A 13,286-nucleotide genomic window follows, 5' to 3' on the forward strand; every position below is an offset into this window, starting at 1 on the left:
CTTATTAGAGGCCTTATGTCTGTTACTGTTTTCCTCAGGATGTGCTAATTCCTAGGAGCTGGGAATTGGGATGGATGAAAACAGAGAGAAGAGGTCTACCACAGCATGGAGACAAGCCTGTGCAGAAAACAGCCGAATCTATAGCCACTTGAGACAAACAGAATGCATCGGGGACCAACATCCAGCTCCAAGGCTGCACCCCTTGAACTGGATAGAATACCCACAGCAGAGGCAGCAGAACACCATGCTCACAAACAAAGCAGGCCGCCATATGCATTCCAGCCACACACAAGCCAGTTCAAAGCTGAAAGCTAAGGTGCTGTGTTTTATGATTCCCCCTTTGGTGGCTGGACACATAACAATACCATACCTTCTGTAATTAAAATCAGCACTCAGGGCAGCAGAGTATTGCACACCAGAGGGACACCAGCTCATACTGGGGATGACATCAGAGGCAGAAACAGAAATGGAAGAGGAAACAGGGATGGGATTATTGGGTTTAAAAAGAAGGGACACAGTTAGAGACAGGTGGATTTTTTCTGATCATCAAAAAATTAGGAATGTAACATTGATTTAGAATTTAGAAAATGGACAGAACAAAAAACACAATTCTTCTATTGATGTCCATCTACATAATATGTTAGAAATGACTACATGAACTCTTTACAGGTTAACAAGTTCAGTGTTGGAAACCCCAGAATTCCTCCTAGGAAATTCTGAACAGAGGACCCACATTCCCTGAGGCTTCCTGGCTCACAGCAGTGTTTCAACCCCACTACTAAAGGACACACTCTCTATACTGCCCACCACTCTTCCACCCATTTAGGCTAGGATGCTAAAGATAAAGTATGTAACAATGGTCCTGCTTCCCTGTATTTTAATAATGAAGGGATGTCTTTCCTTGAAAAGGAATTTTATAGTACTGACCAAAGGGTCCCCTAATTTTGGGTCCCCTAATTTCTTGTGGAAAATCTATTTTCCCACAAGATTAAAAAAAAAAAAAATCCATTTGGTCATCTATTTCCTTGACTATCTCAGCACTTACATTTATTCTCATGCAGTATGAACAGAAAATCTGGGGTTGGAAATGGTAAGTGAACATAAGCAGACAAAAAATAACCAACTCAGAGTATCAGGTACTCTGTAAAAGGAGCTGCAACCATAGGTCAGGATTTTTGATTAATAAAAGCTATTATTTAAAAGAAAATACACTGCTACTATTTCGGCCTTAAAGTTCTAAGTGACATGCTTTTGTTTTCGGAAGGGAGATAACAATAAAACTAATCTGCTCCCTGAACCTTCAATGGGAAGACCTGCAGACACCAAAAAAACCAACCAACAAACAAAAAGAAAGCTAAAAAGAAAACACAAACAAACAAACAACCCCCCCCCCAAATAAAAACCACCTTGTCTTGAATACATACAGCTGATAACTTTATGCTGACAAGTGGAAGGTTTTCATAGACAAAAAAAGACAAGGAAAACGATGGGAAAACAAATGAGCTAACCCTATCGATCTTCTAAAAGTAAATCTTTAAAATAATACCATTAAAAATAAATTAAAAGGTAAAACACTTTAAATCAGATTATATTAATAGTACAAAGCTCACAAGTACAAAAGCAGAGCGTGGAAGTACACAGCTGAGACATGTCTCTACAAGTCTGCTAAGCAAGACCAGACTGACTTAGGGTTTACGTGTGAGGGAAGCAAGCCTTGATACAGTTTACAAACACACATGAGATTCACAAGTCTGTTCTTTGAAAATTATTAACTTAATTTTATACCTCTAAGCTGTTAGTAAAAAGGCATATTATGTCTACATGGCCAATTTACTAAGAACAGAAAGCGGAAAAAATTAGAAAGTGAATATACACGCCAATTTATTATTCACTAAAAATTAAATAATGTCTTTCTATGGATTTTAAACATCCCTTTACTCAGAGACTGGGATGAGATTTAGGATAAAGATGATGAATAACGGAGCCAGCAGGAATGTCAGAAAACCCTAAGGATCCGGGGAGGAAGCTGCAGGTAGTCCTAGGGTCGCAGAAACCCCTTTCACAACAGTAGGAGTATTTTTCAGAGCATCCTAATTTCCTCAATTCCTCAGCTGGGAGAGTAACATTTCATGGTTCTTTAGCTTTGAGATTTAGATAGTTCCAGATTAAAAAAAAAGTATCCTGATGCTCCACCTTTAAACACTTGCTGAACTGTTTCCATTTTAGTAGCTAAGGCTTAACACAAAATTTAAAACCGTAACTCCTGTTCTTCGTACAAAAATACGACAAAGGGTGAAACCGTCATTGAAGTGGCTGTGACGGCTTTGTCTACATGGTAACCTGGGCTGTATCCAGCAATGGGTCACCTTCCAGGGTTATCCAGGGCATGTTTTTAATAAGTCCATATTGAAGAGTTTAAGGAACAGTCAGACAAATAAATCTCTAAAGGTTTTAGATATGTCTACTGAAAAAGGCCTTTAATAACTTCTTCTCCTGGAGACAAACGTAACCAGGCTTATGATTATCTGAGATTCATGACAACACTGTGCTTGAGCTCAACTGTGTGCCTAAAATCTGAAATTAAAGGAAACACCCACTTAAAAAGACCAGGTAGGCAACAAAGATCATTATCCGCCCACTTCCTAAAAAGACAGCCTCAGCTAATAATCTAAAATATCTCTTTGCAAGTATCTCCTAATATGAGACACTAACCATAATCAAACCATCATTTTCAGATTTCTAGACTTTTTTCAAAAATTGGAAAAGTCACAAATGACTCCTGTACAGGGAATGTACTGATAAAACAAAAACTCAGCATTTGAAAAAATTAAAGCAAATCAGGACTTTTCAACTAAAAATGACTTTTCAGCTGATAAATTACTGCAATTTTCAGCTTCAAAATTTTATGTGACCAAAAGTCAGTATGGGATTGAAAGACTGAGAGGAGCCCTGAGAAATGAGGAGCACATCAGCGGTGGACGGGAGACTCCCAGGCGGCTGAAGAAGAAAGGCTTTCACCACATTACTGAAGAGTGCGCTGAAAATAGTTTAGGGCCTGGCATGTGAGCACGCTTCTATTTTCGGTTCTTCCTCTCCCCCTTTTCTTGGGAAAGAAAGAAAAAGTACTCCCCAGGGTCCATTACCTACGCACAACAGACACTTCTTAGACTCCTCCTTAGATAAAGCTGGGGAGACCCTACTATCAAAGTGATCTGAACACCAAAAAAAACCAAAATGGAAAAAATATTTAACTTTTTTTTTAAAAATAAAAGTAGAACAGGAAAAAACTTCAAATTCGAGAAACCATTTCATACAGGACGGACATTAGCAATTAGTACCTGTATTTTATTTGTCTGAAGCAGACAGAACTTTTTTAAAATTAGACTGTTTAATCGTGGATGAAGCAGAATGAGATGCTTGTTAGTAAAATAAGCTCAGAGGCAAACAGTTAGTCCATCAAGTTAGTGAACTCTGTACCTTCTCCTATGAATGGGAGGTCTCCTGACAACATCCCCAAGAACTCGCATTGAACTGAAAATGAATGGTGGAAGAGGTCAGTGTCCAGGTGAAACAAAATGGATACAAACGCATGAAACATACAAACATCACACCAGGAAGAGACAATCACCAAAGAGAAATGGTTTGGGAGTAAGGGAATGAAAGAATGTGGAATAAGGAAAACATCATCACCAAAAAGGCCTGATAATCTCTGAGCAGGGCTACTTTAACTCCTTGGAGCATGGAGGGGACAATCAGGTGACCAGGAATGAGGTTTATTAAGTTATAAAAGCAGAAGGACTTTATAAAGGCCATCCAAGAATAACTTTAGCAGGGTTTTCTTAAAGACTTTAAAATTCAGGTAATTCTCTATGCAGGCAATACTGTGAGAATTAGTTAAACTGATGAAAATGACCCCTGACTCTCATTCCATTATCTCTAGAGGTACTAGGACAGTGGTACCAGGCAATTCTGAATGGTAACTGCAAATAGGAGAGTCCATGATATTATACAGGCTGAAAATACAAGCAATTTAGGTGATAGGGTTCTAATTGTAGCACTATCCTAAAATCACCATGTAATCTTGGGCAAATCTTTTAATCTGAGCTTCAATTTCCTCACTGGAGCAACATGATGCATACAGTCACATCTAGCTTGGAAATTAAAGTCATGCATGGCAAAGGGATCCATCGTGGTTTATAAAGGAAAACAGATTCCATATAAAAGGAATCCTTTCTCAATGTTGTTGTCATTTAGGACATGTGTATCCTGTCAAGCAGATTCTCTTGCCTCAGGAAGGGAATTCTGCCTGCAGGGATCATTTTCCCATCCTTATTTTCCCATATGAATGCTTAAAAAAAAAAAAAAAAAAAATTACAGCTTGAACAAAGCTGGGAAGGAAAGCTTTTACAAATTGCTTTTAAAAGCTAGGATTTCAAATACATAAAAACTGCCCATCAGATAGAGCAACTGCTTACGTTATTTTTAAGGTTTGCATCATAAACTGTATCCCAGAATAAAATGGGAGTTGTAGAAAGGCTGCTTGACCAGGAGACTGGAAACCTGGATTCCACTGACATTGTGTAAATGGTTTAAACTACCTACGTAGTCGCACCTGCAAAAATGGGGATGCCACCTGACTCATGAAGAGGATGGGAAAATTACATGAGACAATGTGTTATTACAGGAATCTAAAAGGGTAGCAAATCAGGAGGGTGTAAGGTACCATATGAAGGCAGGACTTCTTTCACCTTGGGGCCTCCAGAACCTAGGCGTGCCTGCTGCGCTTAATACATGTTGGCCGAATTAAAAAACACATGAGTGAGTGAATGTATCAGATTACATGTACTTACAGCTGTGAAATCTCAGCCAAAATATTAGGAGGCCAAGGAGGTTTTAAAAAGCAAACAAGCCAGTAACTGCTCCAGATGAACTGTTTATATCAGTTGTTTTACAATTGTCAGCCTCCTTCCCTGGCTATTTGTCCTCATTTAGAAAATAGCCTTGGAGTAGGCACACTTTTACACATATAGTAGGCATCATGGCACCTGTTCTTTCAACTTAAATTCACCTAGGCAGCCAGTGGTTAGAAACCAAATCCACATTTTCATACAGCCTGCTTGGGAAACTGAGAGTATGAGACTCACACAGAGACCCCCAGACTGAATGATACCTGGAAAAACAGTAACAATTTAATAATTATTATGATCTCTTTAACAGTTAAGTGCTGGTAATTTAGACTTTATCAAAACTTTCTAAACTAGAAACAGATGGCAAATCCTATGAAGCACTGTGAAAAACTTGTGTTGAGACTGTAAGATTTCAAGTTTCTTAATTCAAAATTGACATGAAACTATTCCCTTCAGATTTTCTAACCTCTCAATATTATGAACAAATCTGGCCTAAACAAACGCTACACCAGTTAATGCTACACCAGTGTTTAAGCCACTCTGTGACTTGCATATTTCATTGTAATCTTTACTCTTACAAACACTCTGAAAGGCAGGTGTTTTACAGATGGGAAAATTAAAGCTCAGAAGGGTCAGGTAACTTGCCCAAAGTTATCCAAGTAGTAAGTTTCAGAGCTGGAGTTGGAACACAGATTTTCCTGATTCCAAAGCCTATATTCTTTCTTCTATACCATGGTGTCTCCTGAAAACGTTCACGAACGGTAACACCAAATCGAGAGCAAGCAGACACTGAGAGGAGACGAACGGCCTGCCGCCTCACCTCCGGTGGTTCATCTCTGCGTCGCTGGCTGCGTTCTTCCCGGGACCCCAGCTGTGCCTCCGGAAAGGGGACAGAGAGCGCATGGAGCTCCGCAGGACGGAGCAGCTCGCGGGCACCTCGGTGATGCTGTCCATCTCCTCCTCCTCCATCTCACCCGAGCCAGCGGGCTCGCTCTCGCTCTCTCGACCCTCAGCTCCCAGCCCATGGCTGTAGAAGCCGTTGAGACACTGCGGGTCTCTGGACCTGTTCAAACTGGAAACCTGGGGGAGGGACACATCGCTGCCGTGGGACGAATGTTGGTCCAGGGACGCCGTGTCATCGGTGGAGGAACTGGATCCAGTGACATCGCAGGCCAGCTGCTCCTCCTCGGGCTGCAGTGGAGAGAAAGCAAGAATGGTCGGAAACGGCAGGACCGAGGCGCCTCGGCCACTCTCCACTGAGTCAGTGCCTTTACAGGCTGGGGAGAGGCAACATCACAGCTGGCTTCAAACAGCTTGCTTTCTTAAAGCACAATCACAGATGGATTCAAACCGCCTCCAGTCAAGGTACGGTCCAGGGTTATACTCTTTCTACCCTTTACCAGAGGTGCAAAATGGGAAATATATTGTCTTCCCTTTCTTGCAGAGGAAAAGATCTAATTCCGGTCAGTTATTTTCAGTCAATACTATCAACTGAAATGAAGGGAACCTATTCTGAGGTTTCTGATGTATGAAAACTCTAAATTCATACCATGTAAAGTTAAATTTTTTTTTTATAAGCCTTAACTAAAAACAAGGTAGCGTGCTTGACTACAGCAGTGATACACAGAAGTTTATATTCAAAAAGCAAGTCTATTTTCAGTGGCATTTTCAAAAATGCAGAACAGCTTATGATCCCACCTAAAATCTGTCACAAATGTCCAGATTCTGGGCCACAAATACCTAAATGCAAGAAATTTATCCCCCCTTTTTTCCTTTAACCGGGTACTGGCTGAGTTTTATCAAGCCAAACTGTACCTAAAATAATCAGTCCTCTGCAGTCTTTGATAAAGTGATGGTGCTCTTTCCCTGGCCAACTTCTAGAGCCTACCAGGAATTGTGTCATTCTGATGCAGCAGACTGACAATCTCTACCTGCTGAAAAGCACCAGAACACATCATGTGATGTGTGAGGGAAAGATGAGCGTTGTGGCATTCAAAAAATAAGACTGCCCAGAAGATAAGTGTCTAAAAGACGCATGCTCACACTCTCAGCTACACAGGTGGGCACTGTACTGTCTTCGTATCTTTCTTGTGCATTCTTACGGGATAGGGAGCAGGAAACAGAGACTGTGATTCCTCCCCGCCCCCTTCTTCAGAGTATTTCCCTAATTTGCCAATCTATTTAGTTTTAATTAGGAGTAAAGAAACTTACAGTTCTTCAAAAGAGATTTCAAAAATTATAGAAACTCATGAGCCCTTTTAGTCTTGAAACAGAAAATAACTTCTATACTAAAGAGGCTGCTTCTTTAAAGGCTTAACAAAACACTTCAAAAGCACTCTACCTTCTCAAAGCAATCTTTATGCCCTTGGGGCTGGATCTCACCAGCTCTTACGAGGTTCTTCATCCTACTCTCTAGAATCCAGTTCCCCAGCTTAACTGCTCTTTGAACAATCAGTGAGGGATGAGACTGAGGGAGATGCAAGGCGCTGGAGAGTCAGAACTGTGAGGCCCAGACTGTCTCCTGGGCTCCCCCAAGTACAGCAAAGGCAAGATCTGAACGCAAGCTAATTCCAACTTTTAAAAACGCCCTGCTTTATTATTTATTACTATCTTCATCACTTAAAAAACAAAAACAAAAGGACTCTGTAAGAAATAAGATCTCCAAGTCTGTATCAGAAGTCCTCAGTGTTCCTTTCAACTGGGCCACACTGGGCCATATATTTTTATTTTATAGTAAAATGAAACTATACTCAGTAGATTCTAAAATAGGGTAAGTTTTGGTTTAAAATAAAATTGTCAATGACTCCTTTCAAGTTAGTGAGGAGTGACCTGAGCATCCTACAGTTTCTATTCCTGGGGCCACACTCCATCGAGAGGAAGAATATAAATGGTCATGAATAGCAACTTCAGAAGACACTTATAGGATGTCTTAGCTTTTTCACTGGAATGGGTTGAATAGTGTCCTCCTCAAATTCACATCCTTCTCAGAATGTGACCTTATTTGGTCGGGTCTTTGCAAATGTTGTTCATTAAGATGAGGTCATACTTCACATGAGAATATTTCCTGAATCCCAAAGGAGTAGATTCCTTGTAAGAAGACAGAGCAGCCCCTCGGATACATGGCTTTTAGGACCCCCTGCCTCCAGAACTATGGAAGAACAGTTTTGTATTGTTTCAAGCCACCAAATGTGTGGTAATTGGTTACAGTGGCCCTAGGAAACTAAAGCTGCCTAAATGTCTAATTCTCAAAGCAATATCGAGGGACAAACAGAATAGGCCAACAGAAGAGAAAAATATGTGATAAGTCCGTGTTAAGATACATAAGCAAGGCTTCAAAAGAAGTAAAAGTTTCCATTTATCCATGTATCACACGTTTTTCTTACAAGTTAGCTCTTTCTAGTGCGGAAATGACTTGCAGATGGGAAAGCAGGTACTTCTCTTTAACAAGAAGAAACCTGCCTAGCATATATCGTCAACGTGGTCTTATTCCTGGTGTATGCTTTTAACTCTGATCTTAATTTTTAAAAAAACAAAAACCACAAACTAAAAGACAGGGAGTTGTTTTGTTTTGTTTTTCATAGTAACTGCATGATTTCCTTAGTTTTGCATTCCTGATTCTGATTTAAGAATGAGGTTCAGACAGTATAATATTCTTACACTCAAGTATTTTCATGAGCCGGTAATTGCAACTTGAAAATGGAAAAATAGGACAAATACAGAAGTTACGAGAGAGCTTATTTATTAAGTATTTGAGGCAAATGGTTTTAACTTTAGATTGAATCTAAAGAAGGCTATAATACTCTTTTCCAGGTTTGTGTTTTTTTTTTTTCTTTAGTGTTCTCAAGAGTTTCCCAACTTCATCACATCCTTATACTACTTTGCAGACTAGAAAGTAGTCAGTGGCGTAATGAGAAACCAAACCTGGAATATGGCCATGGCCCTTCTACAGCGAGGTATGTGTCTAGGGATGAGCCACATGATAATCTTCAGAGCTAAAGAAGTCAGAAATTAATGTAAGGTCTGTGTACAAACATTACCTATTTCAATCAGGGATAATAGAGGAAAAAAGAAAAACAGGGCTTGTTTGTTTTAACTTTTGAGGTTTGTTTTTTTTTTTTTTTTTTGCAATGTTCCCTTTCCAGTCTCTGAATGTGTAGTGCTAAAGCTCTCAGAGAAAGCTGCCAAAAAGCAGATGGGAAAGGTACGATTTACACCATTCTTCTCCCTCCTCAGAAAAGTACCAGATCTTGGGGAATGCTGCTTTTCTATTTCTATAAATTAGCAGGGGGAATGGTTTCTGACACAGAACAGAATGTTCCATGCCTAGCAGTTAAGCCCCTCTTAGAGTCTGAGCCGGTCTGTCTTTCTTTAGAGAGGTCTTCTCTTAGAACACCTGCTAGTTACATGACTTTCAAGACTCAGGACATTATTCCTGGTGGTCTGGAGGAATGGTGCCATGGGATCAGTTTAACTAACAAATATTTTAAAACTTAGTTTTGAATCCATGTCAATCAAATGTACCAGTTAAATTGACCCATGGCACCATTCCGCCTGAGAGTATCAGGAGGGATAAATCAGGAATAATATCCCAAGGCCCACATATATACACACACATATGTTTATATGGACTAAATATTACATTTAAATACATAAGTATTTATATATAAATAGTGAATATATAAGAATGAAAATACATGTGTGTGTATATATATATATAAAATATTTTTTCATTTTTAGAAGCAAATGGCCAAAAACAACTGTGATGAGTATTAAGACTGGGTGAGGGCAGAGAAGAAGAGACGCTAAAAGGTAGACACAGGAAGGAAGGGGTGAATGGAGTCATGTATGGGCTTGGCCACCTACTCAGTATTCTTGGCTGGAGAATCCCATGGACAGAGCCGACGGGTGGGCTACAGCCCACAGGGCCACAGAGAGTCAGACACGCCTGAGCGACCAACACACACGCATGCAAGAAAGCAAGCTTACTGGGGAGACGAAGACCACGTCTGAACCTGAGGCTGACAGACGAACTCGTCCTCTCTGGAGTTTTCATAACTGCTTTTCCTCCTGCATACAGCAGGATGGAACACACACAGAAACTATCACCTCTACCATAAGCTTCTCTTTCCTTGGGGTTAATAAAATTATGAATATCTGCAAATGGTGATCAGGCTAGAAAAACCCACTAGGTGTTGGAGAGAACGCCCTCTGAGCTTTCCAACACTGACCTTCCGGCCTCAAGGGCAGGGCTGAACTGACAGACTGACCCGAGGACACTTAGGTTTTGCTTAATCTAAGGCCAAATAAATTAGGGAAAATGAAATTACAAAATAATTACATAAATAAAAGTTAACATAGAAGTCTAAAATAAATGATGCTTACAAAAAGCTTGAGAGAATCTATTACTTAAATATACGTGCATTATAACTATTACATAAATTTGAATGGTAATGATGTACTAGATACTCATCACTGTGAGGCTTTTACCAAGAGATTTAGATGTATGATTTCTTTTAATCCTCACAACTGTTTGATTTAGTAGCTATTCTTATTTGCATCTGATGAGAAACCTGAAGCTCAGTAAGGTTACATAATAAACTCAAGTTTCTGAGGGACAGACTCTTTTTTTTCTTTGTCTATTTCCCTTCTTCTCCAAGCTCTCAGGTGATTCTAGGTTCAGCTAGGATTCATACACCTAAAATACATGATTTTTATTTGTTAATTATAACTCAATAAAGTTGGGGGGAAAGTCACTGAATGGTACCCTCGAGACCATGTACTTCATTTTATGTAAACATTATAAAAAAAATCTTACAAATACTGAATTCTAAGTATTGACAAGTGGAGTGCATTAATATCTATAACTTTGAAGTGTATTAAAGAAATTAGATGACCTAATGGAAAGAATGAGGGACAGATGTATAATTATGTAATGAAGCAAATAATAAAAGGTTAATTGTAGAATCTAGGTGGCGGGTATTCACCGCAGAATTCTTCCCGCTTTTCTGTTTCAAAATTTTAAAAATAAAAGTATTGGGGGAGAAAAAATGCCTGACTGGCTTTCTTAACCAGAGTTATACCATGCAGGTATGATATAGATATGTACATGGAGAGGTGTAAACACTATACACACTTATATATATAGAAATCTAGAAATAGCTATGCATTTTGTATCTTACTACTACACCTGAAGGAATCACCCTTAACACTGCCAAAATACTAGTCCTTTAATTTTCATTCATTTATTCAAATACTTATAAATTATTATCTGTTATAGTATACTCAAGGCCCTTGGACATGTGCCTTGAAAATAAAAGCATATATTTTAAATGCCTAGTATATGCCAATCACTTAATCCATTTATGTGCTATGCTGATGGCAAACACTAGCCCCACTTCACAGTTCTGAAATTACAATCATTTCAATACTTGTGCATTAAGAGTTCACAGGTTTTCTAATTTGGATTCTGTAAATATATTTACTTTTATCGGAAAAAGTTTAAAAAATTTAAGGTAAATTTTTGGCTTGATGTTTAAGTACTTGAGAGCAATTGACAGCATACAAAACAAAGGATTTTCCTTTAAGAGCTAGCATGTTGGCGGAGTCACTTTGCTTTTTCTTAATCAATTGTGGATAGTATCTTATGATTGCGGGGGGGCGGGGGGGGCGGGGAAGAAAACAAGGTGTAAGGGCTTTGTCTTTGGGAAAAAGAGGCAGCAACTATTAGTATAATTCTGTGGGCTTCAATTACCTTTTGGGTAGCAGAGTGGGCCAGATCATGTATTATACAATCACATTTTCTTTCTTAGCTAGGGCCAGAAAGAACCCTAGGATTTCTTCTCACTTTAAAAGCAAAAATTAAATTTTTATGCTACTGATCTATGGAAAAGCCAAGACCTCAGGAACCAGCAAATATCCATCAGAAAAAAACATGAAGCTCGCAACACTCACCAAAGAGTCATATTTGCCAGGAGGCCGGCATGCCAAGTGGAAACATGAGGTTAAGGTGGAAAGTTCTGACAAACACCGTGGGCTGACATTAAAGAGCTTTCTGTAAGGCCAAAGTCACACAAGTGGCTGCAGGAAGTGACCTAACGTACCACTCGTGGTTCACAGAAAAGGATGGCGCAATGCCTTGCCTACAGATTAGTCTTTAGAGAAGGGAGTGTGGGAGGGCTGGAGCCTGCAGAGAGATTCCGGGAGGGTCTGATGCTTCACAGCAAATGCTGTGTGGATGACCACAGGGGAAGGCCTTTAAGGAAGTAGCTGATGGCCTGTCTGCCACCACTGCCATGCTTCTGTAAAAAGCACTGGTTACTGAAGCAGGTGCTTAGAGATTAAGAGCAAAATCAATGAGTGGATTTCAGAGTTGGGCCTAGCTACACATCTCAATTTTGTCACTTACTAGCTGAGTAATGTTGAGTCAACCTCTTTACCAACCAGAGTCTGTTTCCTCAGGGGTATAATGAGGATAAAACCACCCACCTTGCAGGGCCGCTGGGAGCATGAAATGAGATCACCTATGTAAAAAAATTCTGTTCAGTGCCTCACATAAAGTAAGCACCTTGTAAACGTTAGCCTGTCCGTCTCCTTTTCCTCTCACATGTTAACCCTTGGTTTTGTGAATGCTGGAGAAAACGTGGTTGCAAAACCTTTCCTGGTCACCAACCGCCGTGACAGGGTGGAGACACTAAGAGAACGACCCTCCAACCTCACCCCCGGCCGCCAGACATTCTCATGCGAGTGTGAAGAGGGGAGAGTGTCTCCGCCATTTCCAGACTTTCCGAGGAGCCCCAGCACAAAATGCTGGTCAAAGTTTAGTCAGGGATGTATTTCGGCTTTTAAAAATGCTTCTGTGCTGTCGTCCTGGAAAAAACTCTTAAAATCCAGTGCTGGCCATTTTTTATAAACAAAACCTAAATGACTTTGGCAGGTTGGAATAATTAAGTAGTAACATGTAGTCAATTCTAATTCTCCTCAGCTAGGAAAACCATTCAACTTAGAGATGGCAACATTCAGGGCAAGCTGGCATGCACCTAGGAGGTTCAAGCAAGTGTTTCTTCATGGAGGAAACTTTACAATTGGTGAAAAAGTTTTTTTACAGAGAAAACTGTCACACGTATATAAATGCTGAACAAATCCTCACATATCCAGGGCCCAGTGTGAGTGATTACCAGTGATTCCATCTTAAAACTGGAACTTAAGAGATAATATCTAATGTATTCACTGATGCCTTTTGAGAGACAGGCACCTAGAGAACGGCATTCCCCTTGGGGAGAAGCAGACACTTTTAGGAGTCCTTACAGTGCAAACCTCAAAATCACAGTGGAAATCACCTAAATTCTGTTGGCTAAAAACAAAGAAGAGATCATACTGATG

The 13,286-nt window shown here is 39.9% G+C and overlaps 1 protein-coding gene across 13 annotated transcripts in view; it reads right to left on the minus strand.

The window, feature by feature from the left end:
* AKAP13 (A-kinase anchoring protein 13) overlaps positions 1-13,286 on the minus strand; it is a 312,448-nt gene that overhangs the window by 74,403 nt on the left and 224,759 nt on the right. For 9 of the 13 annotated variants that reach the window (XM_043489653.1, XM_043489650.1, XM_043489649.1 and 6 more), the window contains 3 exons: positions 5,728-6,098; positions 3,478-3,531; positions 371-436 (listed from right to left, as the gene is read on the minus strand). In XM_043489653.1, the coding sequence (XP_043345588.1) occupies positions 371-436; positions 3,478-3,531; positions 5,728-6,098 (491 nt within the window). The remainder of the gene's footprint in view (positions 1-370; positions 437-3,477; positions 3,532-5,727; positions 6,099-13,286) is intronic. The other 4 variants (XM_043489656.1, XM_043489652.1, XM_043489654.1 and 1 more) reach the window with 2 other exon arrangements.

The sequence above is a fragment of the Cervus canadensis genome, chromosome 17, assembly GCF_019320065.1.
Source record: "Cervus canadensis isolate Bull #8, Minnesota chromosome 17, ASM1932006v1, whole genome shotgun sequence".
Lineage (NCBI taxonomy): Eukaryota > Metazoa > Chordata > Mammalia > Artiodactyla > Cervidae > Cervus > Cervus canadensis.